We start from the raw sequence: 27,642 nt of genomic DNA, 5'->3' as shown, positions 1-27,642 counted from the left end.
GACAAGGCTCTCTCTATAAGCTTTGCTGTGAGCTTGCTTCTCCCTGGGTGCAACAAGTGTGTTGCCGCCGTGTGCCTGGTTCATTGTTGATCTCCAGCCTGTTTATTGGTTCTCTTGGGCCACAACCTGCAGACTGTTATCTGACTACACTTTGCCTGCTGCCTGCCTTGACCCACTGGACTGTTATTGGACTACGCTTTTGCCTGCTGCCTGTTTGGCCCCGCAAGGCCAGCCCCGACCACGCCCTGCCTCCTGACAGCACAAAGGGCATAGTCGTTGATCCCTCAGGAATTTCAGAAATCTGCCACAGAGACACTTAGTAGGAAACAATTGAAAATGGAGACTGGTAAATATCTTAGAATACCATTAGTGAGATCTATTAGGTATCTGGAGTAGATTTTTTTTTAACTTTAGAATTCCAGATTGAAATTTTTAATAGAGTATCTCTTTTAACATCTCAAAGAGCATCTATTTTAAACAACCAGTTACAAATTTTACTAGGTTTCCAGAGCTTGACTATCTCAATTAATGGCAAAGAGTATAACTGTAAAGTAGGACATAATAAATTAAACCATTTCTTGTCCTTCTTAGAACACCAGTAACAATATTTGACCAGACTCAGTGGAACTTCCAAGTTTCTTATAATAGATTAGCAACCTGAGATGAACCATTGTAGAAATGGCAGGAAGGCTGGCCCCCAGCCTTCGAAGTGCAGCAGGGATTGCTTGAGGAAGATCCAGAATCTTTCTTAGAAGTTTATTCTGGATAGTTTGTCCAGTTGTCTCAGTTTCCATCCCCATATTTCTGCCCCACAAATGAGCTGTGTGATTATCATGTTCTGAGAAACTTTTAAGAGCTGGAGTGGCCAATTGTCCGCCTTCCAAGTAATAGAAGTTTAACAAGACACTTGTCGTGTTCCAGGTTAACTTTAAAGTGTGCCTGCCATGTTAGTGTGGACTGGAATGTTATATCTAAGTATCTGAAAGGTGGACATTGTTCTATGGCATGTCCTTTGATGGTCCATTTGTGCTTTATTATTCCCAAAAATTACCACCTTGATTATAGTTGATTCCTAACTCATTCTTTTTACAGTTCAATTACACCATTATCCTTCTGACCCCTACTTTTGTAAATGACAGAAGGGTGATGTCATCACCATGTAATAGCACTGGTATTCTCCTTCAGTGGAGCTGCATCATTCACGCACGGTTTGGTCACACACCCCTACTGTCCAAGCAGGGTTGTAGAAAACTTGCTTCTCCCAGAACTACAGGGCTGTCCTTTCCCTCCAGTTTTCATAGCCCTGCGTCCAAACAGGCCACTGTGTTTTGGAGCAGCTCCACTGAATCAAGAAATGGGAAAGAGAAACTCTACATCTGCCTCTCCCTTGTCAGTGAAGAAGACAGGGAGAAAGGGGAAGGAAGGCAAGGCACCTCGTCCTGGTTCCACAAAGGAGCTTACTGCGACCCAGTTGGGCGCTGACGAGGGATCTGGCCAGGCTCTCTGTCCCTACTGCTGTGCCCCAATCCACCTTGGCCTCATTGCTGGGACCAGTAGGAGAGTCTGAGAACTTTTGAGGCCAGCTCTGTAGTCTTTGTCAGAGTCTGAAGCCGGCATGCAGAGTGGGGATCAGATGAATCTGATTGCTCAGAGAATACTAGTGAGCAGGGGCGTACCTAGGCAAACTGTAGCCCGGGGACAAAACTTGAGTTTGGCGCCCCCCCATGACCCCCCCCCCATGACCAAACAATGATTCTTTTGCACCAGGTCATTTCTAATCACCATCACATTATAGAACATGCCTCAATGCAGCAATAGTCCGATACCATCAGCAGAAATCAAACCTTTTAGCCAATTTTTTTCAAAATGTTTTCAAAATGTTTTTATCACTTCAGAAAACGCTACGGTGTTCTATCCAGCACTTCCAATTGACCCTAGCATTGCACCACAGCACAGTGTTGGGAGGGAGAGAGGGAGATTACTAGGACACTCTCTCGTCATACTTTCCACAGTAGTTGCACACATTGAATTTTAATACCGACAAAGGCACTAACTGACATGAACTCAGTCTTCTGAAAATAACTTAACTTTAAGAAAACATAGTCTTAGAATACCCCTGAATAACTGCTTTTCATCTGAAATATATGTTTAAAGCCTATAAGGTAAGAAACTCATCTATGACACTAAGAAGGCACCCCAGATTATCTAAGAAGCCCAGTTCAGAAACTATTCCATTGTAGAGATAGGAACCAGCCAGCTTTGCTGAAGTTTGATGTCTGGGCACTTCATTCTGTGGGCAGCAGCTTCACCTTCAACTGGGTGCCCCTATAGCATTTGCCCTCCAAAGCAACTTCAGCAAAGTTGGATCATTCCTGTCACACCTGCCCAGCAGCAGCCCTGAGGTAAATTTGGTGCCCCTACCCAGAGCAAGACCCCTGTAGCAGAGCACCGGGCCATTGAAATCTCTACCACAGGGACAGCTTACATAACAAAGGCGTTTCTCCTCACCTAATCCCACACCTCTCACTGTTTCAAATAGAGAATAGCAGCATTTTTCCCTCCAGAAGAACAGAGGCACACACACCCTCTCCCTACTGCCTTCCACACACACACCTCCCTTTAAAATGAAGCCACTCTACAACACCTAATGAACTATGGACATCATAGTACATTTGTAAAGCCCTGAATCTCCTACCAAATCCACACAGCACTACACGAAGCCAGTAGCAGAAACATACAAGTCCCCCCCCCCCCCCCCCCCCCCCAAAACTGAAGTGGGGAGACCCACAGGTTTGCCCAGGGCACAGTTAAAGAACTACAGGAAAACAAAACCACTTCTAAAGAAAAGGTTGTTTTCTTTTTTTAAAAAGCTAAGACAACAAACTTAAAGAACTAAAGCAAGTTAGCAAGTAACAGCCTAGCCACAGCAGGTGGGGACAAACTGGGAGAAATTCCCTCAAACCCAAACTAACAGTAGAACAAGGTAGACCATGAAATCACAATACTGCAGTGTGTAACACACTTCTTCTCTCTGAAGATGCCAGCCACAGATGCTGGTGAAACGTTAGAACAAGATCTACCAGACCACAGCCACACAGCCTGAAACCCAATAACAACCAGTTGAATCCAGCCAGGAAGCTTCCTTTGACAATACAAAAGAAATTTTGTTTTGTAAAATAAGATGTCAATGGTAAATCTTTCCTTTGCAATAAGAAAAAGTTCTGAAGTTAAGTGAACACATCAGTTAAGAAATTAGTTTTAAGCCTACTTATACCTTAGCTAAGATTTTACATCCTCTTTATTACGAATTTAGTTTTAAGAATAATTGAATAATATAAAGATCCCACCTTACCCCTCATATTCTCATTGCAAAAGGCAGGAATGTTTTCAGCTCTCTATATGCTTAAAGTAACAAACCTCTGAAAGATGCACTTACTCAAATTCTCCCCTGAATAAGAATGACTTTTCCTTTCACATTGCAGGAGACTTGAAGCACTTGAATAAATCAACCTGAATCTTTCTCTCCAAAGAACTACATTATAAGCTTAGTTACTACATTATATTTATTACACTAAACTAGTACATTCAACAGCAGTCCCTCATGAGCATACATCTTTATTTCCCAACAGCAAAGGATTAAATCCAGCAAGGTCTTGAGCACTTATTCAGACTTTTGTCTTGACAGCCTTAGTCCTCACAAATACAAGGATCTCAGTGTTTATGCTGGACTTCAGCGACGCATTCAAGGAACATGAACTATTTACAGATCCCTGACACACATACCCAAATCAAATCCTGTACTCTGCCATCCTATAGCAATTCATACACCTGCTTCCAGTGGTGGTAGTGGAAAGTGCCACCAAGTCAAGGCCAATTTATATGACACTGTTGCCTTTCAAAACAAGAGATGTTCAAAGGTGGTTTGCCATTGCTCCGCCTCTGCCCAATGACCCTGGATTTCTTTAACAGAGTTCCATCCAAGTACCTCAATGAGAGCTAACCCTGCTTAGCTCTGAGATCTAAATCAGAGAGGACCAGTCTGAGCAATCTGGTTTCCAGACACAGTCATTCATGCAGATTAGAATCCACACCGACATGCCCAGAAAGTGGGGGCTTTCCTTCCTAACCAAGGGCACATATCAGGCGGGACGTAATAGGGCAACTAATACAGAGGGAACAATCTTGAGTATCATGGTATGACAAATGATGGTGTCTGCAGAACAGAGGTAAGGGGTTCAGAATGAGCAAGGGGGAATGAAGCTATATGTGGTTGAAAAGCAGTAACATATCTACTCTCACAAGCCCTGGCCGGATGAAAAGGAGGGGATATTAGTCATTGCTAAAACACAAGTGGGACTGGGAGGTGGAAAAAAAAGTAGCTAACGGAATAATGTGCACCTCGAGGAGGAGTTGAGGGATTGCGCCGACTATTCAGGCGTAGAGGGAGGCCAGGGGATTTCTGCCTCGCGGGTTGGTAAGGGTGGGGTGCTCAGGACTGCTTCTGGAGACGCGGGCAGGCTGCAGGGTAAGAAGGGAAGCGTTTCGATCTCCAGTTGGCTGCGTTAATTTGAATTGAGGCCGGGTGGGGGGAAGTCCAGCAGAGTCTGAGGGTCTGGGGAGTTCCTCTTCCGGTGATGGGTGCTACTCAGGAGAGGCAGCAAGCGCACGCTAGCCCTTCCGAGGAAACCTGAGAAGCAACGCTTCAAGATTGGGAGGGACAGTTTAGCTTCCCCTGGCTCTAAAACGAGGGGATTTTCTCCCTTTGCAAAGAAGCGAGCTGCAAACAGGAAGCCTGGGGTTGAGGAGCAAGCCGGAGGGGGAACGTGATGGGCTTGAACACCGCTTCGTTCCTCCAACCTCAGTTTAAAGCGAAGCTGCTGCAAAGATCCCCGCGAGCCAGCAGCGAATCGTTCTCTGTTTGAACGCACTTCGTTCCGTGCACTCAGCCAAACCGCGCTTCTTGCTTGGCACTGAATCTGGGAGGTGCTGGGAAATCTCACCTGGTGGTTGCCCTCATGTCTACAGCACCTCCCAGGTCCGACGGTGGCAAGAAACGAGTTTAGCTGGAGTGCACAGGGAAAAAAACGAAAGAAACCTGAGAAGCAATCGTTTTCAAGATTGGGAGAGACGGGTGGCTCTAAACGAGGGATTTTCTCTCCCTCTTTGCAAAGGCGCAGCTGCAAACTCTGCTCTTTGTTTGCTATAATAATAATAGTTGAGGGCAGAGCCTCGGCTCGCGGGCCAATTTTGTTGCCTGTTTCCTGCACACCTGGTGAGGCTGCCTCTCCTGCACTTTTGCTGCCACTTCCATGAGTGCTCTACGGCAGGCCAGCAGCGGAGGCTACCATAGAAAGGAACCGGTGAAACCAATTTGTTGGGGAGGGGGAACGATGGGCCAGGGGAGAAAACAAAAACTTCCCCTGGATCGGGTAATGCGGTGGGGTGGGGTAGTGATGGACTGGCAACAAACCTCTCTGTCTTCCTGACGAGGCGCTTTGCTGCCGCGAGGACACGAAGCTGTTAGTGGTCGGCAGCGCAGGCAGAACTCGAGCCAAAAGACAGGGCCCGCCTCTTTTCCCCCCCCCCCCTTAGTGCCCAGCATTGCTGCTGTTTCCTCCCTGGCTGCGCTCCTTCCTTCTTGAGCAGGGGAGGAGGTTTGTTTGCATGACCACCCTGGAGAGGCAAGGCACGCTGGTTCCAAGGAGGGCGGAGCTCACTAATGCTAAATAGACTGGAGGGAATCCGCCACCCAGTACACCGGCCCAGAGTGGGCGAGGCTAAGCAGCCTGAGCTGCCTGATAGTAATGGCCGCTGTTATGGCCGGCAATGATGATGGTGAAGTTCGGGAGGAAATTTCGCCTGGCGCCCCATCGCGACTCAAAATTGTTGCGCTCGGGGACAAGGGGACCCCTATCCCTAGGGTCGGGTAATGCCCAGTGCTAGTGAGTGTACTAAGTGGGGATCAGGGTCCCTCTACCTCTTGAGGAATGGATCAGGGTCCTGCTGTGTGGCTGGGAACTGCGAATCTCTTGGGCACAAATTTGGCCGGAAGCCTTAATATGGTGCTGCCACTGAGCTCCTTTTTACAAATGCTGCCTTCTTCAGCCTCTCCTCTTCCTTTGCTGCTGGCCGATTGGGCAGGAACTCTCTCCTGGACCCGTTTTCAGCTTTTACTGGTTCAACAGGCAATAGTTAACACTAGAGTTGCAGGAGCGGCCTTATATCTCCAGATTTTTATGGATCATACTTCCCATCAGTGCTTCTTTACCAGTGATGGCCAATTGGCCATGCTGGCAGGGGCTGATGGGAATTATAGTCCATAAAAATCTGGAGTGCCAAAGGTTCACCACCACTGCACTAGAGGAAGGCCAAGGCCGTAACCAGGCGCCTGGGAGAAGGCTGAGTCCGGGGGATCTGCTTCCCCCTCCCCTTGGGAGTCTAGATGACGAAGCGCAGACTCGCAGCCAGAGATCTGACAAATCTGCCAGGCTTTTTTCAATGAACACTTCAGTGACTACTAAATACAGTCATTGCCACATTAAACTTGCAGTCATTCAATCCTGACTCTTCAGCGCCACCTGCTGGCACAGAACACTATGACTCTAGGGCCTTCAAAAACCCAGCCAATCCTATTAAAGGATGCCCCTTTCCTGTAAAGGATTCAATGGTGTTGATGTTCAGAACAGCCGCCTGGCCTTGACTGAATTCCATAACCCGGGCGATGGGCCAGCATCTGCGGCGGAGACTCTGGTGGAGGCCTTATCTCTTCGAGAGAGATGAGAACTCCGTTCCCATGAGAAACCGGGGGGGGGGAATGGGATGGACAGAGTTATAACCTGTGCTTCTGGCGGGAGACTTTATTCCTGCCACGTCGTGTACGTGAGCTTTCTAGGATGTCTGAATAAACGGTCTTTTACACCAAAAAGCCTTTTATTTCTGCTTCTATGGAATTCCTTACATTGTGGCAGGAATCCTAGTTCATCTATCTCTCTCCCAGTGTAGCGCAACCCTGGGTGTCTCGGCATGGAGAGGTTGGAATATTTCTGAACTCTGTGGAAGGCGCTGTAGCCCCCAAAGAGGGCTCCGAAGCTTTCCCTTCTGGACTCGGAGGAACCGGCGCGAGAACGGGTCTCGGCTGGTAACTCTTTCCGCCCCTCAGATTAACACGAAGTCTTCCCCATCTTCGCTGGGGATGAGGGGACGCAGGAAACGCATCATGTGGGAATTTCTGTATGAGTCGCTTAGCGCCAAGGTGTCTATGGATCGGGCGCTTCTGTGGATCGGATATCTCACCAAGCCTGCGTGTAGGATTACAAAACCTCTGATGCAACCTTGTCACGGAGGAGATGTGGGCTCTGACCACTTTTCTATGCGGCAACCCAGGAGTCCATTGAACGCATTCCTTGACTCCAGTACGGTGATGCACCCAAGAATCCACTGCGGTATAGCACTGGGGCCCGCCCTAAGACTACCGCGAAACCGGGACTATATCGGGGATTGGGAGGGGTATCCGTATTTCAGCTTCCGATCGGACTCTAGATCCCGGATCAGCAGTTGCACCTGAGGCTCTCCGCGGAGCCGCTGCGGACACGAGGTGCTGTATCTCGATGATGAGGAATCCGAAGAAAGTTCGCTCTCCCATCCGGACCTATTTCCCCTCCCGCCAAAAGAGAGTTGGGATGAGTGTGGGCCGACCGCTAGATGCCCAGGAAGCATGGGTCTGCGTGAACTTCAGCTATGGGAAGAGGAACGGGAGCAGCTGCAGTAAGAGCGTGGAAAACCTGCAAAGGGACCGGGAACAGCAGCGCGAAAGAAATCCAACTCGAATTGGACCGTACCAAAGACGCGCTGTAACGCAGTAATATAATGCAGAATCTATCGGTCCATGATAGTTAGTCCTGGAACACTCTAAACTGGACTTTGAGCGTCAACGCGAAAGCTGCTATAGGCCATGCGTGCGCAAAGTGAGCTAACTGCAGCTATTCAACGACTTAACTGGCCAAACTGGAACGAGAGTAAGCAGCTTTGCATGCTATTCAAGATGCCTTTGCCTCTAAGGAAAGAGAATTAGCCGCCTTTGAAAAGGAACTGAAGCCATACAGGACAAGATGCCCTGCCGGGGGCTGTCTACTGCCATTACTGGTACAGCTAACGCCAGAGGGGCGACGCTTTCTGGGTCCTGCTACTCGCTGTGATCTGCCACCTTCCAAAGACCTGCTCCCACCTCGAAAGCACCAGCGGCGCCGGCGTTGGTGCCCCCACTTCCACCGATTCCTCGTTCACCTATGCGCCGCCGCCTAAACCTGCGCAACCGCCGCCCCAGCGGGCTTTCGAGGGCCGTGGAGAGAGGATATTACAGACTTCCAATACTCCGCCTGCTTCGATGGGACCGCTTCCAAACTCCCCTACTTCATCCTGCAACTCGATGCCCACATGGAGGACTATGACGATTTGTACCGGTCTGGAACGCTGAAAAAATACGTGGACATCGGGTTCCGCTCTTGGATGGAGCTGCAGCCGACTGGTTTGTGACTTTTTTTGACCTGTAAGGGGAGGATACTCGCGACGGTGCCTGCGTTCCTCAAAGCCTTAAGGGCTCGCTTCCAAGATCCGGGTGCTGAAAATGAAGCCATCCGCCTCCATCACATCTATTCAGCAAGGCAACCACTTCTTTGCCGCATTTGCCCGTGAATTTCGTGCCGCGGCTGCTCGACTCCCTCCTGAGAGGCCTGAACGCGATGAAATGTGAATACTTCTCGGATGCTGTCGACGGCAAACTGCGAGAAACGGTGTTCCTGTATTCGGATCCCACGCATCTATTGCTGAATGGATCGAATTAGGATCTCAAGCGGCTGCTCGCTTTGATTACGCTACGCCGGGGTCATTTCATCACCAAAACCCGCCGCTACGTAATTTCACCGCTGGCGCATTCGGCAAGCCAAGCCCAGCAGCCTCTACGGAAACCACCTCCGAGCGCCGCCGCCGTTTGGGATTGTGTCTTTACTTCGCGGAGGACCGGGTCATCTAGCTGCCAACTGCCCGAAAAAACAGAAGCTAACCGCTCCGGCTGCGCCGCTAACTTCCATCTCCGCTGCCACCACGTGAATCCGGTCAGCCTCCAACGGGCTCGCCTAAGGCGTAAGGTTACCGAAGGCTACACTCCAGAGGAGGGGGAAGCAGCTGTTTGCCTCTCTTCAGCCACCATGGATATGGGTTCGACTCCAGATGCAGTGAGTGAAGGCAGCGCTCCCATTACGATCCAAGCGATTCTGGCCAACCCCGCTAAGCTACCACCTCGTGATCATAGCCTCAGCCCTTTGTAGATTCTGGGTGCTCCCATTGCTTTAATGCGGCCCCAAGTGGCTGAGGAACTTGGACTAGACTGAGTCCCCCTAGCTAAGCCTTCCATACCGCTTCACTCCAAATGGACGGCAGAAGTCCTCTCGGGGCCGAAGGACCGGCCCAGTTCAAAACTAAACCGGTTCTCCTCAGCTGCGCTGACCATTGGGAGAAAAAATTAGTTTTATTCTGGCTCCAGTGGCCAAAACACTCCATAGTCCTGGGCATGCCATGGTTGTTGTTGCATGAACCAAAATTCATTTGGAAAGAACGGATCTTAGAATTCACTGACCCTCCCAGTGGAGAACACATGAATTGGGGGGGAAAACTCACCTCCTAATGACCTACACCCCCCTGGCTTCGGCTGAAGGTACACGCTCTAGTTAGTTCCGACCCTACCGGCATTCCACCGGCTTACCGCTAAGATTTAGCCAGAGTATTTCAGGAGCAAGAATGCGATCAATTGCCACCCCATAGAGACACTGATCGGGTAAAATCGATAATACAGCTAGGCCTCAACTGCCCAAGGGTAGAATCTACCGCATGAGTCCTTACCGAGGGAGAAGGAACTTTCGTATTCTTAGACAAGAACCTTGTCTCAAGTGGTTCATACGATCAGCTACCAAACACACACATGCTGCTCCTGTATTATTTTGTTAAAAAAAAGGACGGGTCTTTAAGGCTCTTGTACGGATTTCTTCACTTCGAGGACTCAATGCGGTGTCCCCAGTCTCAATAAGTACCCTCTTTGCCTTTAATCAAGGACCTTTTATTTACATTCAAGGGGGTGGGACGTGATTTTTACTAAGTTGACCTTAAGAGAAGCTTACTACAGAGTCAGGATTGCGGAAGGCTATGAACATTTGACTGCATTTCTAATCACAAAAATTTGACAGTATGAATACTTAATAATGCCATTCGGGTTAAGGGGCCCCCCCGGAGCTTTGTATGGCCCTCATCAACTAAGTTCTACATGATTTATTATACAAGGGAGTAGTGGTGTACTTAGATGATGTTTTAATTTATTCACAAACCATGGAGGAGCATGAAGCCTTGGTTCGGGAAGTATTAAAACGCTTTTGCTCAACAACTCCCCTCTTTGCAAAACTTTCCAAATGTTGTTTTCACCAATCCCTCCATCGGCTCATTTAAGCTACCGGATCTCTTCCGAGGGGCTAAAAAAATGGACCCTGCTAAGATTGAAGCAGTCCTCCAAATGGCCTGCCCCTACCAATCGGAAGGAACTCCAGTCTTTCCTAGGGTTTGCTAATTTCTATCGCGGATTCTTTATACCCCACCCGGGCTGAACTGACTTCTCCCACCTACAGACCTCTTACGCACTAAGGGTAAAGACCCACAAGCTGCTGCCCGGGGCCCCCCTTTCTTGGTCTAAAGAATGTCAGATACAGCCTTTCAACATTTAAAATCGGGCTTTTACTACCGCCAAACCTATCCTAAAACACCCTGACCCAGATCTTCCTTTTGTAGGAATTCACGTGGATGCCTCGGACAAAGCGCTTGCGGCCCTCCTGTTGCAGGAGGAATACAGATGATAGGCTTGTGCCGTGTGCTTATTTATCAAAAAAAAATTCTCCGCGCTGAGCTCAACTCACTGTAGGAGATAAAGAGACTGCGGCCATCAAAGAAGGCCTCTCCACTTGGCGCCATCATTGAGGGGGCTAAACACCCCTTTCAAGTTTGGTCGGATCACAAGAACTTCTGGTCATTCTTTCCACCCCCCTCAAGATGTCCATAAAACAACCTCGCGGCCGATTTCTTTTCTCGCTTCTACTTTCCCTCGTCCATTTTTTCCCCGGAAAAACCAATAAACTGGCTGATGCACTCTCGCGCCTGCCCGGGGAGTAGGGTGGAGCTGCCTCACGGGATAACCTTCACACTGTTCTCTCCTCCCACCAATTGGGGCTGGCTGTCACTCGATCTCAGACGCCCACTCCTCCTTCTCCACCCATTCCCAGCCCGATCTCTCCTAATGCAGGGAGAGCGGGGCCGCGCGAGCCACCAGCGGAGGAAGGCGACTCCCAACCACGCTTCGAGAATGGTGTTTGGAGGCATGGGGATTGTTGGTACGCGCCTCCCCCCCTTCGCAAGCAGGTTCCCCGAGGCCTGCCATGATGCTCCGCTCGGCTGGACATTTTGGCTTTCTTAAGACTCTGCATTTGGCCCGCCACACTTTTGGTGGCGCTGATGCGCTAAAGACATTGAGACATATATCAAAGGATGTTCTGTTTAAAGCGGAAGCCAACTGCGTTCCGGGAAAACCCTATGGTCTGTTGAATTTCTCCCGGTGGCCTTCCGCCCCTGGGAAGCCATCTTACGGATTTTGCATTACGGGATTTGCCAGAAAGTCAAGGCAACACGGTCTTGTAAGTGGTGGGTGGACGGCTCTTCCAAGCAAGCCCATTTCATCCCATGTGCTTCCATCCCCTCCGCTCCTAAGCTAGCGCGTCTGTTCATTCAGCATATTTATCGCTTCCACTCCGCCTTCGCTAAGGTGTAGGTCTCCGGACCGCTGGCCCCTAATTCATTTTGGCAAAGTTCTGGAAAGCTTTCCTGGGCTTGTTAGGGGCCGCCCCGGCAATTGCTTCCCCCTACCACGCTTCAAAGTGACGGTGAGTCGGAGAGAACTAACAGAACCCTGGAAATAATATTTACGCTTTGTTACACCAACTATCACCAAGACAACTGGTGCGAAGCACTCTGCTTGCAGAATACGCCTACAATAATGCGGTTCATAGCAGTACAAAAAAAAACCCCTTCGAAATTGTAAGGTCTGGTCGCTCCTTCCTTCCGCTGTTTCAACTACCTGCAGAAGGCTTGAATCCTCCAGAGTTCCAACAGTGGATTCTATCTCTGGACGAGAGGGGTGGAAAACGGTCCAGACCGCCTTTACAGCAGGCTAAAGATTCTGCAAAACTTCAAGCGGACAAGCAATCAATTTTTTTACGTGTGGGCCGGTGAAGTATTTGTTCAACAAGCAACTTGTAGACGCATATAAATTTTCAAAGCTAGGCAAAAGATTCGTGGGACCTTTTAAGATTTCATTTCAGTGATTAATGATGTCACTGCCCGATTAGACTTGCCTAATTCTCTAAGTAATATCCATCCTGTCTTTCATTCCAGTTTTGCCCAAGGAGGCTCCCGCTTCCGATGTTCGCACGACTGCCGAGAGAGAACTCCGCCGACTATAATTGATGGCCACAAGCATTACGAAATTGACGCTTTCATCCTGGACTCGCGTTTTAATCGCAAACGCTTTGCAATATTTTGGGTCTCCCTTTTGGGTGGGATACATTCCTCTGGCTATTTTGCACCACTAAATGGGTCTATTCAGAAAATATTGACGCTTCTCGCCCTCATTTCCTGCTTCTCTCCACCGCGACCTTTCCGCACAAACCTGGGGGGGAGTAGTTTTTCCTTAAGGGAGGCAGAGTGTGCTGGATTCAATGGTACATGTTCAGAACAAGTCACTTGGCCTTTGACTGGAATTTCCATAACCCGGGCGATGGGCCAGCATCTGCGGCGGAGACTCTGGTGGAGGCCTTATCTCTTCGAGAGAGATGAGAACTCCGTTCCCATGAGAAACCGGGGGGGGGGGGGGAAATGGGATGGACAGAGTTATAACCTGTGCTTCTGGCGCGGAGACTTTATTCCTGCCAAGCACAGCACGCAGAGCTTTCTAGGATGTCTGAATAAACGGTCTTTTACACCAAAAAGCCTTTTATTTCTGCTTCTATGGAATTCCTTACATTTCCAAGCTGTTTCACAAAAGTTATAAAGGGAGAATCAGAGGCATAGCTGGGCCATACTGCACCGGGTGCACACTCTATGTTTTCTGCCCCCCCCCCCACTTACTATGTTGCCCCGAAAATAAACCCTAGCATGATTTTTCAGTATTGTTGGAGGATGCTTGAAATATAAGCCCTACTCCAAAAATAAGCCCTAGTTACAGAGTCCCCGGCACCACCATTGTAGGTCACATGGGTGCGTGCGTGCGTGCATGCGTGCAAAATGGCCCCACCTTGTCAGGCCAGGCACAAGAGCCTCAGATGTCCAAGCTACCCGCAGGCCTGCTGGCTCTGTGCATTAAAGAAGGTTGGCTTTTAGCAGGCATCGTCCTGCCTTTGGGCTGTCTTTTAAGTTATGGTGAGCATTTTTAAAATTACGACTTTTTAAATTATGATTGTATTCTTCTAATAATAGTTTATTAGCCTGTTTAACTTCATAACAAATATAATTTTCTTTTAAAAATAGCTCTCCAGAATAAAAGGTGATATAGGTCATTATACTGATGAAAATGCTGCTCCTCTAGTCCACTGTGTGCGCCTCCTCTCAGCCTCTTTTCTGCTTACGGGAGAGAAAGGTGGTAAGTTGAAGAAAAGGGCACATAGTAGTAAAAACAAAAATTATTTCAGGTCAATTGTATTCAACCTCCCTGGCATCTGATCAGTTCATGAGGTTGATCATTTAAATGACTATTTAAATAATATTGTCCCATCACAGCAAGGATTTGGGTCAGATTTTAGTTATCTTGGATTGGGAGGAATGCTCTATGGATTCATATTGAGGGATGGGGTGAGTGGGTGGGTGTGGTAATGGTGTTTGGACTCCATGGCAGAATCTGCATTTTCAGTAGGTAATCATATTTAATGCACCCGGGGGGCGGGGGGGGGGGGGGTTGTGAAGAATTTTAGGATTACTGTCTTGTACTTCTATTAACTTTCATAATATAACACATATTTTTAAATGCTGCCTGATGCATCATCACCTGTTTGCATGACGTTAACAAAATGGCGCGCCTCGTGTCACATTCGCATTTGGCTTTTCACGCAGTGCGGGTGCCTGACAAGGACGTCCGGGTCAGCGTCAAAGCCTTAGCGGTGAGCTGCGTGGGAGCCGCTGTCGCTCTCCACCCTGAAGCCTTCTTCAGCAAGCTGTATAAGACGCCTCTCGAAGCTAGGGAAGAAGAGTGTGGTGGGTGGAGATTTATATTACTACTCCATGATGTTTTTGTTGTTGTTGGCATCTTCCAGAATTACTACAGATCTCGTCCTCTCTGAGTACAGGCTGTGCTACTCATAAGTACCAGAGCTCTGTTAGCTCTGCTGCTGCCACCAGACTCCAAGAACAAAAATTACCCTGCCCCAGCATCCAACAGTAGGTCTTTCCCTGCTAAGAGCAACCCTTGAGTTCCTGTTGGGCTTAAAAGGACCATCTTTGCATCCTCTTTGTTCTCTTGTGACATCCTGCTGCTAGTAATGGCAAGGTACAGAGACTTCTTTGTTGCCTCTCATAACAGAGTAGCAATCGTTGGTGGTGTGAGAGAATCACTACTCAAGAGAATCACAAAGTCAGCAGGAGTCTCCTGTATGGTGCAGTTGCCCCCAAGCTAGTGAGCACGCTTCTTCCCCTAGGAGCTAATGCTGTCACCATCTCTTCAGGCCTCCTAGGCAGGCTAGAGACGCTTCTTATTCCAGGAGGCCTTCTCACAATCTGAAGAGAGCAATGGTTGTTACAGTGGGAGGAACCTGGAGAAGTCTGCTTTTGCACATTTTTCTGTATTTTGTCATTTTTCTGTATTTTGTTCGTATCATTTTTTTAATGGGTATGTGGATTGTTAACAACCTTGGGTAGATGAAGCAGAAAGGCAATATACAAATTGACGGGATTTTTTTGTATCTTTTCTGGTTTTTTTCTAGAAGAGCAGTATGTGTCTGATATTGTGAATTATATTGATCATGGAGATCCTCAGATCAGAGGAGCAACTGCCATTTTATGTGGAACGATTGTTTGTTCCATTCTCACGAAATCTCGCTTTGATGTGGAGAACTGGCTAGCAAGCATCGCCACTTCAACTGGTAATACTGGAGCTCGTTTGTTGAGATTAGAGTCTGGGGTATCATCATGCCTTCATTTGTTTCCTAATTTTGATTTTTTTTTCATTGATAGGGAACAGTTTCTCCCTAGTAGACTGTATACCCTTGCTACAAAGAACTCTGCAGGATGCATCTTCTGTTACGTGCAAGTTGACTTGCACAGCTGTAAGGGTAAGCAGCAACTTTTCTTAAACAGAATATGTGAAGCCTGGTTCTTCTGGACCTGACTGGAGGCAGATAGGGAGGGAGCTTGACCAACATCATGAGGTGGCCAGCTGTGGCTGACAATTTCTCTGCTACCGTCTGCCCCAAGCAGCCCAGCACCAAGTGACCATCTCTTTTCTTCACTTGAATTCTCCACATGTCACATAGAACTCAGAGATGACTGATAGAAAATTTTTGGAAATCTCTGAGAACAATTTGGTATGACTAATTTTCCTTACAGGAGTTCCCATTAAATAATCTATGTTCGGTGTGTCGTAAACCTATTAGTTAAATATTTGGCACGTGGATGACAGATTGGTTGCCTTAGAGTTGGATGTTGTAGGTTTATTGTCTAGCTGCAATGAAACAACGTGAGTAAACCTGAAGCCACACAGTCTACAAGCATGGTTTTGGAATATGTTTTGTTTGTTTGCTTTGCTTATATTTTCACTATTTTATACTTAATGTTCTGTTTTTACTATTGTGAGATTTCAAATGATGCCCTCTCAGCAGAGTGACTGTTCAGAGCTGTATTTGTGGTTCTCAAATAGTAGAAGAAGCATCTTTTGTATTGGTCACATTGTATGCATTCTCAAGAAAAAAATTCTGACAGCAATAATTGTTAATGTATAAGATAATTTACTAAAAAATAAGACTTTCCTATGTAATTATGATAAATGTATTTGGGAAAAGAAGACACTTATGATTGCTTCACAGAAACTGAGATACTGTTTTTCTCCCCCAACATAAAATATAGTCGAGAGGATTTGCTAATTTGATATGCTTAACATTGGGGCGGGGGTTAAAATAGGGTTTTGGTATCTTTTCAATTGTGTATATATGTGTTTATTATAATGACAAGAAATTAGTCAACAATGATGAATAATTTCATTTCACGATTTGCTTATGTTGATTAGGAAGGTAAAATGGGCATTGTAATTTTTTTCTAAACTTGTACTGCTTGGGCATTGCTGTTGTATTTTATTATGGATACTTAAAGATAAGTAAAATCTTTAGATTAAAACATGCTGCAAGACAGTCAGCAGGCTTTCCTTGAGTCGACATTATTAAATGTAGTTGCAGGACTTAATTCTTTGAATTTAAAAGTAATTAAAATCTTTTATTTCTATTTAGCATTGCATCATGAGTTTGTGCAGTAGCAGCTATAGTGCTTTAGGTTTACAATTAATAGTCGAACTCCTTACATTAAGAAATAGTTCCTATTGGCTGGTGAGGACTGAACTGCTGGAAACTTTGGCTGAAATTGATTTTCGGTGAGTGCTGATATTTTGAGATTTCCTTCCCCATAAGAAAGTGGGGTTTCTTTGTTTAAAAGGTTACCTTGGAATGTGAACTTTTTCACGTAGGGTTTTGCGTGATAGCTAACTTATAATATGGTCTTTTCCCATTATATCTGTCAAGGTTAATCAGTTTTCTCGAAGGTAGAGCCAGCCGCTTGCACAGAGGGGCTCATCATTATACAGGGGTGAGTAATGGATTTGCTTGTGGCTTTGCTTTTTGGATTGTTGGGCATTTAATTAATTTATCTTGATTTATAGGCCTCCCCTCTCCAGGGTAGCATACAGCATTATGCAACACTGTCTCCCAGTGTCTATGATTTCCAGTAAGGGATGATAGTTACATTAAAGCCATACCCCTTAAAGCCACCATTCCCACTGGTGTTGGGAACACAGCCAGGGAAGGAAAAAGGAAGGAGAACCAGGAAAAGGAGAGGAGGGAGAAGCAGTGGGAAGAAGGAAGCCCACAAGATCAGATACTGTCTTCAAACTATAAGCCTGGCAGAGCAGCTCCATCTTACAGGTGCTGCGAAACTTCCCCAACCCTCACAGGGCCCTGGTCTCACCTGATAGAGGGGGGCTAGAGGATTTTTGGTCGAGCGTAGCTGGACAGCTGGAGTTTCTGAGGAAGCCTCAAGGGCAGCCCTTCATAGAATGATTTGCAGTAGTCTAGTCTGGAGGTGACCATTTCATGGTTTTAAGGATTCCCAACACAGTTAACTGTTTAATTTCCAAGGTCACCTGCTGGATTTTTTCTTGAAGTACATCTGGAGGGAAGTGCTTTTTCATTCTGTCATTCTGTTGGAAGTCTGAGTTAAGAACTTTGATCATGGCTGTTTATTTTAATGTATATAGTGTTGAGTAATGTCACCATATGTTGTGTGTGCTGATGTGGACCTTGTAATAAGAAGTAGTTGCCAAATGTACAGTAATAAATTGAGTTTGCCGTCTTCGTTCTGTTCCTATAGCTCTTAAAACTTCAGGATCGTGTGCTCAATAACGTCGTCATTTCTCTTCTTGGCGATGAGGACCCCAGAGTGCGGCATGTTGCTGCCGCTTCTTTAATAAGGTATTTATTCAATTAAAGAATTCTGGGCTTTCTTAATATTGCTAAGACTAAATTAAATGGTGGTGTATTTTAGGCATAATAGGATCAAAAATGAAAGGGGGGTGAACTTGAAGTGAAAAAGGCTAAGGCTTCTGACTATTGTGTCATAGAGGGAATTCTCAGTATCGGTCACCTTGGTGCTAAAGTATATTTAACTTCTGTGGGAGGCCTTCTGTGACTATATGGAAAGATGCTGCTGTTCATGAATTAGAAGTTGAAATGAGATGTCGTATCAGTGACGATGCTCTGCTGGTAAACATTTGAAATGTTTGTGTTCCTCTTTTCCAATGTTGAGAGGTATTGAAAATGGGCCTTTGGGGTCCTCAATCTCACCTGTGTTCCTGCCCCAATCCCTTTCATGCTGCCCAAGTGCAGTGTTTAGTCCTTTCTAAAAAGCACCAAGAGCCTCTTGTCATTTGGGAGACAAATGTGTGGCATGTGAACCACAGCTAGAAGTAGATAGACGGGCTGAATGATTCCAAGTGTTTGCTGTCTGTCAGAGGGTGAGAGAACAGCAGCCTCAAGTGTGAACTCTGACCACTGTCATGGACTGGTCTTTTAAGGAGCCATCATTTGCACTAGAGCTGACTGGGGATGTCTCCAGAAGAAGTTCAGGGGTGGAGCAGGGGAAGTGTCAGGCTGTTCCAGAGATGGGGGTGGCTTCTAGATGGGGAGGCTAACTCATGGGTGCTTCTGTCTCATCTGGCTGTTAGAAAAAGTATTTTGTGTTTCTCAGGAATGTGGTTTAGATATTTTGAACTAACTTGAGCTGTGCAGCCTGAATAAAGCATTTCGAATTAACTTGAGCTGTGCAGCATGTTAAGTTCCACTAGGGTCAGTGATTGATTCATTCATACAGACATGCAAACTACTGTGTCATTCTTGCTCTGGCAACATGCAGCCATGTGTATGGAGGTGATCTGTGCCTGGCTGCCAGGCTTCCTGTACGCAAGAGTATCAAGTCTGGGAAGGTCAGTGTTGATCAAGAGATTGAGTTGGGCATGTGTGAAGCTTCATATTATCTGAACTTTGAGATGCTGTCTTCACTTTCAGAAGATGCTGGATATGTTGCCTATGTCATTCTGTTTTATTTCAGGCTTATCCCTCAACTGTTCTATTGTTGCGACCAAGGTCAAGCAGACCCTGTGGTGGCAGTGGCAAGGGACCAAAGCAGTGTCTATTTGAAATTACTGATGCACGAAACCCCGCCTGCTTCTCACATTGCTGTAAGCACCATCACCAGGTAGAACCATGGCTCCTGGATTTCAAAGAAAACTTTTGAGTAAACTCCCTAATAACAAACTCCACCACTTTCTGGAAAATGTTTCACTGTGAACAGCAAGAATGGCTTTTAACTCAGGACCTTCCCTTCCTTGATCCTACATGGTGAAAAGAAGCTTCTTATATAGCTGGCATCTTCCCACCACTGGGTTCACTCTGTACAGATAACTCAATCTGTGGAAAACCATCACCTAGTTGGCAGAACCCACAGAAAAGCTGGTGCACAACTTCTTTGACACCATTGTCAATGGAACAAGAGTAAACCTTGTCCCCAAAGTACAGCTGCAGATAATTATTTTCTGTAAGCAGAACCTGAGGCAGAGGACAGTCTTGTTTTCATTAAGTTTTGCTGATTGTTTCTAATCTCAATGAATTAAAATGTAGTAGTATCTTGAATTGGTGCATGGAATAATTTTTAATTGAAACAAAAGCCATAAAATGGGAGGAAAGCAGCAGATAAAGTAGGAGATACGTCTAGATTGCCAAATCAGGCAATTGCTTTTAGATGTTAGTTAATTTTTGATTCAGCTTCAATTGTTATACTCTGCCTGGAATTTATTTAGGAAGTTGTTATGGTAAAAGAAAGAAAAATAAAAATAAACTGTTTTAATGTAAGTGATGCAGAGAGGGTTCATTGCCGTTCTTTGGGGTGGCAACTGACAAAACTTGTTTTTCTTTAAACTGGTATGGGAGTTTATATCATCTAACAGTAACTTGTTTTCCAGGGGTACTGGGTGGGGATATGGATCAAATTTTCTTCTGCAGTATATTTGTGACATTACACAAGTAACATTACACAAGTTGGAGAACCAGATTTTCCCAGAATTAATGGTTTGAATATTTCTTAACCTGCATTATGGTCTAGATCTACAAGGTAGCTTAAAATAAAAACAGCGAATAAATAGTTGAATTACATGTTTGCTTTTCTGCATTACACAAAGTGGTGTTCAGCTTTAGTAGCAAGAAATGGATTTATACATTAATTTTATTTCAGAACTTACAGAGGATATAACATACTACAAAACCCAACAGATGTTACAATGGAGAACAATCTTTCCAGGGTTATTTCAGCAGTTTCCCATGCTTTGACGACCTCATCCACAAGATCTCTTACAGTGAGTTTATCAAATGTACTAATGTCTTCAGTAGCTGAAGTTCTTCTTGTAACATGATAGATAATGAAGGGTGATAGACTGCTGTGGTATGGTGAAAGGGCAACATTGAACTCTGCTTGTTCCTTGTCCCCGTCTATTATTGAGACTGACCTGCTGTTTTCTTGGGTTTTCCAGTTTGGCTGCTGTGAAGCTTTGTGTCTCCTGTCCACATCGTTTCCAGTTTGTACCTGGAATGCAGGTTGGCATTGCAGGTATGCTTCTTCCTCCAGTATACAAACTTCTAGAGTTCATATTTACAAAAACAGGGAATGCTCCTTCAAGTATCAGATATTCTGCTCTGATTTGTTTGCCATTAATCCTTACTGAGAATGAAATGTTTACATTAGAATGCAAAGTTTTCCTATTAAGGACTGACACTTTAATACCATGGAAGAGGATAAGTAATAACAAAGAAGGGTCTAAGACCTAAAGGGAAAAATTGTGAGCTCCTGAATGTATGTTTATATTTTATATAGAGGCTTTTGTGAAACTCTTATCTCATGCAAAATAAATACACACACACACACAACCCCAAACAACCTACTAGATAAAAGTCTAGTAGAGGGAGTGGGTCAGATAATTAAAATTGAGTTCATCGTCATGGTACCTGTGCAGTCACACATAGGTACTGCACACCTTCAGGCCTGCTGCAGAGAGGTTTTTTTTTAAGTTCAAAACAACCAGAGTCATTCTGTTCCTGTCCCACACGCTGTTCCCTCCTTTTTCTGTGTGGTACAGATGGGGCAGCAGACCCTTCCATCAGTTTTCTGTGCTGCAGGTGAGAGAGGTCTGTTCACAGAATCTCTGTTCTTGTTCACTATGTTCCATTTCTTAAATCCCTGAGTCAGCTGATGAAGTAGCTGTGGCATAGTGGTTAAGAGCAGCTGTATTCTAATCTGGAGGAACCGGGTTTGATTCCCCACTCTGCCGCCCGAGCAGTGGAGGTTTATCTGGGGAATTCAGATTAGCCTGTACACTCCAATGCCAGCTGGGTTACCTTGGGCTAGTCACTGTTCTTCTGAGCTCTCTAAGCCCCACCTACCTCACAGGGTGTTTGTTGTGAGGGGGGAAGGGTAAGGAGTTCGTAAGTCCCTTTGAGTCTCCTATAGGAGAAAAAGAGGGGATATAAATCCAACGCTGCTTCTTGTGTTAAAGTACATGTCTTACCACATTTCAAAACTTTGTAATGAGTAAAAAATAGTTTCAACTTTCATAGGAAATATTCTTTCATAATTTTAATTTAATTAATTTAATATTAATTTTAACCAGTTTTTTTATTTATTTATTTATTAAATTTATAGGCCGCCTCATCCCCTAAGGGCTTGAGGCGGCTCACAACATGACTGTTTCCAGAACAGTAAATCAATATAACATAAAATCTAACTCATTAAAATTCAGCAGCAATTAAAACAATAAATACAGATTAAACAACAAGGTTGTGTAAAAACACACACACAGGCGCCCGGTCTAAAGGCCAAAAGAGAAAGGGGAGGAGAGGCAGGGCCCAGGATGGAATCAGGGCCCTACCAGGATGGAAAAGGCAGCTTGAAGCCCGCTCTGTGCGGGGCAATAGGAACCGCTGCCAGCCCCTCCAAAAGCTCTGGTGGAATAGCTCCGCCTTTACAGGCTCCCCCTGGCGGAATTCACTAAGGTCCCAAGAGGGACTGACAGCTGGTGGTAGGGCATTCCACTCAGGCAGGGGCCAGAGCCGTAAAGGCTCCTGGCCCGGTCGAGGCTTTCAGCCGTGATCATCGCGAGGGCCATTGATCACTGTGCAAAGTTCTGCTCGCTATTGACCGCGAGCGTACCTATGTGGGGACATAAGTAAGGTGATGCGGTCCTGTAGGTATTAGGGGCCCCATGCCGCCGTAAGGCCTTAAAGGTCAATACCAACACCTTGAAAACGATCCGGAACTCCACTGGGAGCCAGTGCAGGCGGCATAGCACAGGGGTGATATGATCTAGATAATCACCACCTGTCAACAGCCGGGCCGCCGCATTCTGGACCAGCTTCAGCTTCCGGATCAGTCTCAAGGGAAGGTCTGCGTAGAGCGAGTTACAGTAATCCAACTTCGAGGTGACCGTCGCATGGATCACAGTGGCCAGGTCGGACTGGGAGAGATAGGGAGCCAGCCGCCATTCCTGGCGAAGATGAAAAAAATACAACCCGGGTAACGTGAGCCACCTGGGCCTCCATTGATAATGAAGAGTCCAGGCGGACCCCCAGGCTGCAAGCCAGGGACATCGGGGCCAAATATATTCTAATGATAACAATTTTCATTAGGTTTGAGGTTATTAGTTAACCAACTGTAATAAGCTTATTTCCCTTATATAATATTACTTCAAAAACATACAATTGTGATGGGATACATACATTATAGTTAATGCCGGGAGTTGGTGGTTTGTTTGTTTGTTTTGCCTGTTTTCCAACAGATATAAATGTGTGGCCTTGCTGTTCAGTTGTAGATAGCAAAGTCTTACCTAAAGAGGTGGATGAGGCTCCTTTCACTATTAGATGGGCTGTGCCTGAAGTTTGAAAAATAGTGAGAGTTCTTTGTATTGTTGACACAGCAAAGGCAGCTACACCACTTTGCTTCAGTTAGTTCCCATTGCCTAGTCGGGCTCTTCTCCTTTGCAGCCCACATGCGGTGAGGGCTTTGGAGACGCAATCAGAAAGCAACATTATTTTTTGTATATCCTCAGAGGGTTTTTTCCTTAATTCATCTTCCTTCTCACAGCTGGAGACTGCAGGGGGCAAGTCAGCCACTGTCTGTCTACTTAAAACGTAGCTTTGGCTACCATGGCCATGGGGTTCCTCCAATCCCTGCAGGATATTTTGCTGTAGTTGCTGTTCAGAAACCTCCCAAGAGAGATTGCAGAGCAACACTGCTAGTTGGCTGCCCTCCACTTGTAGGCTTGCAGCCATTTGGATGGTAGCTTGTTTCAAGGGGACTGAGGGATGTAGGCAAACAGGAAAAGTTCACAAAAAGTACATTAAAACATATTACAAACGGAAAGGGAAGGCTATGCCAAATATAAACAAATTTAAATTCCAATAGCCTCTGGTTTCGTTTATATATTAACTTTTAAAATATTGTGAATTGTTAAGTATATTTGTATTCAAAGCTTTTCAGCTTTATTACAGATACACCATAAATGGTAAAAGAGTCCTAGTAGAGAGTCTGTGGGTAGCGTCACAGTTAAAATGTATGCTAAGCCAGTAGGGGCTGATGAGAACAGCTCGATTTTGATCTGACCTGAGTGGTAGTTCACATGCTTAATGCCATCCCTGCAAAAGATGTTACAGGGGTGCTGCTGCATGAAGGTTTCTGTTGCTGTAGGGCTGTTTTTAATGCCAGTCCAGTGTTATCACAACACTTCAGGTTTTGTCTTGAATTATCAAGACTATATAATGCTAACAGGGACATGTCTGCTCAAATGGTAGCAGTTGTTTCTTCTTCCCGCTGAATATTAAATGAGGAGGACTGTTATTTGGACTGTGCCGCTCCTTAATGTTTAGGCTGCTGACTCGCACCTGGTACTGCTTGTGGAACCTCACCACTCTTCATTCAACTTTCAGCTTCTCAACAGCAGGTTCTCCAGAGGAACATCAAAGGAGCTGCGCTGTTGGAATGGCTGGTTTGGTTCTTTCCCTCCTTTCATCTGCGTGGTTCCCACTAGATCTCTCTGCCCATCAAGATGCTTTGATATTAGTGGGAAACTTGCTTGCAGGTGGGAGAAAAATGAATCATGATTATCAGTTTTTTTCCTTGTCTGCTGGAGTTTTGTCTGCCCTGTTTCATTGTCTCTTAGTTCATCGCCTGGTTCATATACCCCCCATCATTCTTTGAAGGTAGCCAGGCAAACTAAACTGAAGTCTGTGATGCTTTTTGTTAGTTTACTACCCTGATTGGTAAATCTAGTTTTAAATATGATTTCAATTGCGGCTTTGTATGGGGAGTGCATTGTGATTGTTCTTCTATTGAATGGAAATGTGAATGCCGTTTTCACCTTTTGGACTGAGTGTTGGGTTGAATAACTGCACTGTTTTTGGTAAATGGAGTGGAAAAAAATCACGAGGACACCAGTTAATGGAAGTTTTGTCTTGTGCAGCATCCCGTCAAAACCTGGTTTCAGCAAATGGCTTTAAATGTGACAGTTCATAATATACTACTGAAGTATTAGCAGTTGAAACTGCAGCTATTCAGTGAACAGACGATACAACAGTTCTTCATGTTGGACTTGAAAATACATAGGTTATGCCATCTAGTTTTGGCCCCTTCCACACAGCAAATGTGTAACAGGTTGCAGTCGTCATAAAGGAACCCGTTTTCCTGTTTATAGCAGCACCTGTTTACATGTGTTCTGTGGAAGCAGCAATTGGAGGCCACAGAAACAATCTGGGTTGCTTCTGTTTTTTAATTACCTGCCACATGCAGGCATGCAGAAATGAACCCCCGCAGCCATGCTGATTGTCCCACAATTTGATTGGCTGCACCTGTGTAGCTGCCAGTGTGCAACACACAAAAGAAAAGAAAAGGAGACCTCCCTGCAATGGCCAGTTTCTCCCTGACCATGGAAGGGAGCGAAATAAAGCGCTTCCTGCTTGGCTGTTTGCTCAGGAGCAGCTCCAACCCAGGATTTTTCAAAAGGATTGCTTGTTTAGCAATTTTTTAAAAGCCCGGGTTGAGGGAAATAAAGGATAGACTCATTTGGGGGGCGTAACCTGTGCAAAGTATCTCCCCCCCCCCAGGTTATATAATGTCCTACACCCGTGCAGAATAGGTTTATCTTTCCATATAGTATGCTAGGGTCATTAAAATCTGAGGGCAGATTTCTGTTCTTTCTGTAGCTGTCTCATGTCATGGGTTTGTTTTAATGCTGGCTGAAGGAGGCTGTAGATCACAAACTCTTATTGCTGAAACAGGAAATATGAGGATCTGTCTGTAGAAATAGTTCAGCAGTAGCATGACTTTGTGTTGCATCCTGTGATTCCCTCACCAAGTTGAATGCAGTGACTGCTTTCCTGTGATGGACCTTTTCTTTTGGAGGAAGAATTGAGATGGAAGAGGGTCATCGGATCCGACTTGGTTGGAGAGGACTATACCCATATTTGTTGGTATTTCCTGTGTTTGTGTGGCCCTTCTGCACCTGCAGGGCTTTGTTCTTGAAATGAAACTGTACATGTATTTTTGCATTTCTAAGAAAGAAGAAACTTTGAACCATTTAGAGATGTGTCTTGTCATGTGTGTTACCGTTTCCATTTGACTTGTAGTGCTTGGCCAGTATTCCATCCAATGTATCTAGCTTCTAAAAGCCGGCTTGTTGTGATTTCAGCTAGTTCTTCAAAATCTCTGAAAACCGCCTGGACCACTGAAGAGGACAGCAGTGCTGGTGCTGCTAAGCAGGAGGAGCCTTGGCCAGCTCTGGCTGATCGGACTCTGGTTGTTTTGGTGGAGCAGATTTTTTCTCACTTGCTGAAGATCATTAATATTTGTGCTCATGTGATGGATGACATCGCACCTGGCCCAGCCGTAAAGGTACAACACTATCTCTTTTGTATCATCTCTGAATAATTGTATTTAGTCCTCACTGTTCTTTAGCTGCTGCAGTTCTCCTTAACTTGTGTTAACTTCCAGCCACCAACCTGTTGGAACTGTCTCTGCAATAGCTGTGTATTCACCCAGATTTCTCATATGCAGTCCCATAGGTGTAGTTTGCTGCTGTGTCTAAAGGGCTTTGTGGACATCCCACATTGACTCCAGAGAGCATGAGAGCACATCCTTAGCATGTGAGCTGCCAAAGGCATCTGGTGGGCCACTGCAAGGAGCAGAGTGCTGGACTAGTGGACTCTGGTCTAATCCAGCAGGCTCGCTCCTTATGTTTCTTATGAGACTTGCCCCATTTCTTTCCAAGCCCAGCCAAGGCAAGAGGAGCTGCATATATGTTTTCTGCTTCTCTCTATCTTTTGTGGTTAGCATAGTTGGTTAGCTTTAGCATTACATCTCTGTGTGATCTCCGTTCACTGTAGAATCCTTGCTGTTCTTGGTGAGAGTGAAATTTTTTAGTGTGCAGTAGGCATAGCGGGCATCCTGAGCTATGATCTAGCCTGAAGTCTCTGTTCAGTCTTGCAGGTAGGGGAGCGGGGGAGATAGTATGAAACATCTGGTTGAATTCCAGTGCAGACTTTCACACTTAATTCTTCCTTCGAAGCATTTTTGCAGGAAAACTGACTTTGCAATGGTCTCTGAGTGTTGCAGTTTTTAATGTCAGCTTCATGTTGATGCATTATTGTGTGTACAGACGGGCCAGTTTGTGCTTTGCAGAGAGCAGAAGGGCATTGCTGATGATACACCATACCGGTGTTTGTAAATCACATTATCTGTGGGCCCCACAACAGTTATTTGCACTTGCCTCATGTCCACGTGGCTTGTGTGTCACTGTCTACTTCTGTGAGTCAAGTCTGAGTTATTGCTTTTTGAAACTGGTGCATTTTTATCTATGGCCCCAGTCCAAGTTCCTGTGACCCAGCATAGTGTAACTGAGAAGCAATAACTCAAACTGGACTTCTCCATTGTTTGGAGAAGTTTTCAGACTCCTGACATCCAACATTTAATTTCGCTCAAGATGCTCAATGATAGGCTCAAGTCTGTCCAGAGATCAAGTTGAGTGGCATGTCAGCCTTGTCCCCCTCCCCAAGCTCTGTTTGGTGCTGATCAAGTTGTGAAGCATTGTTAGCTGCCTGCATCTTGGAGCTCTTGGCTTGGTGTAGCAGGCTGATAGCCAGAAGAAGTGTGTAGAGAATAGCCACAGTCCAAGGGTAGTCACACAGGACATCTCAGCTCATTGACGGCAGTCTAGAGGCAATCTCTGCGGCATCAGAACTGTGTTAGTGCTGCTGTTGCCTTGACATGCAGTGAAAGACAGCCCAGCCCATAGATGGAGAGATGCAATAGGAAATATACAAGCATCACTTCTTATGTCAGTGGTTCTCAACCTGGGGGTCGGGACCCCTTTGGGGATCGAACGACCCTTTCACAGCCTAAGACTCTCTGCTTCAGTGTTCTCCATCTGTAAAATGGATACATGTTAGGGTTGGGGGTCACCACAACATGAGGAAATGTATTAAAAGGGTTGCGGCATTAGGAAGGTTGAGAACCACTGTCTTATGTGTTGTGCAGATGTAATTTCCAGTAAAAGGGCAGGCTGAATGAACTCTTGCTGATGAAGTGGTAGGTCCACAAAATGGGCTAAATATCTAGAATACTCACCTGAGTTTTTTGCACATACGTTCCCTGTTTGACTGCTCAACAATATAGAGGACTTTTTGCTATTATATGGTCCCAATTTGAACTGTATAGCAG

General features: G+C 45.8%; 1 protein-coding gene across 1 annotated transcript in view; it reads left to right on the top strand.

The window, feature by feature from the left end:
- LOC125439912 (huntingtin-like) overlaps positions 1 to 27,642 on the top strand; it is a 94,699-nt gene that overhangs the window by 26,135 nt on the left and 40,922 nt on the right. The window contains exons 15-26 of the mRNA XM_048509256.1: positions 13,612 to 13,723; positions 14,191 to 14,331; positions 15,057 to 15,215; positions 15,307 to 15,404; positions 16,572 to 16,711; positions 16,860 to 16,923; positions 17,704 to 17,804; positions 18,940 to 19,086; positions 20,119 to 20,239; positions 20,414 to 20,490; positions 23,859 to 24,010; positions 25,616 to 25,818. Coding sequence (XP_048365213.1) covers positions 13,612 to 13,723; positions 14,191 to 14,331; positions 15,057 to 15,215; positions 15,307 to 15,404; positions 16,572 to 16,711; positions 16,860 to 16,923; positions 17,704 to 17,804; positions 18,940 to 19,086; positions 20,119 to 20,239; positions 20,414 to 20,490; positions 23,859 to 24,010; positions 25,616 to 25,818 — 1,515 coding nt within the window. The remainder of the gene's footprint in view (positions 1 to 13,611; positions 13,724 to 14,190; positions 14,332 to 15,056; positions 15,216 to 15,306; positions 15,405 to 16,571; positions 16,712 to 16,859; positions 16,924 to 17,703; positions 17,805 to 18,939; positions 19,087 to 20,118; positions 20,240 to 20,413; positions 20,491 to 23,858; positions 24,011 to 25,615; positions 25,819 to 27,642) is intronic.

This window comes from Sphaerodactylus townsendi, linkage group LG10 (genome assembly GCF_021028975.2).
Source record: "Sphaerodactylus townsendi isolate TG3544 linkage group LG10, MPM_Stown_v2.3, whole genome shotgun sequence".
Classification (NCBI taxonomy): Eukaryota; Metazoa; Chordata; class Lepidosauria; order Squamata; family Sphaerodactylidae; genus Sphaerodactylus; species Sphaerodactylus townsendi.
Note: the sequence above shows the minus strand (reverse complement) of the source record. Positions and strands in the feature narration are given on the sequence as shown.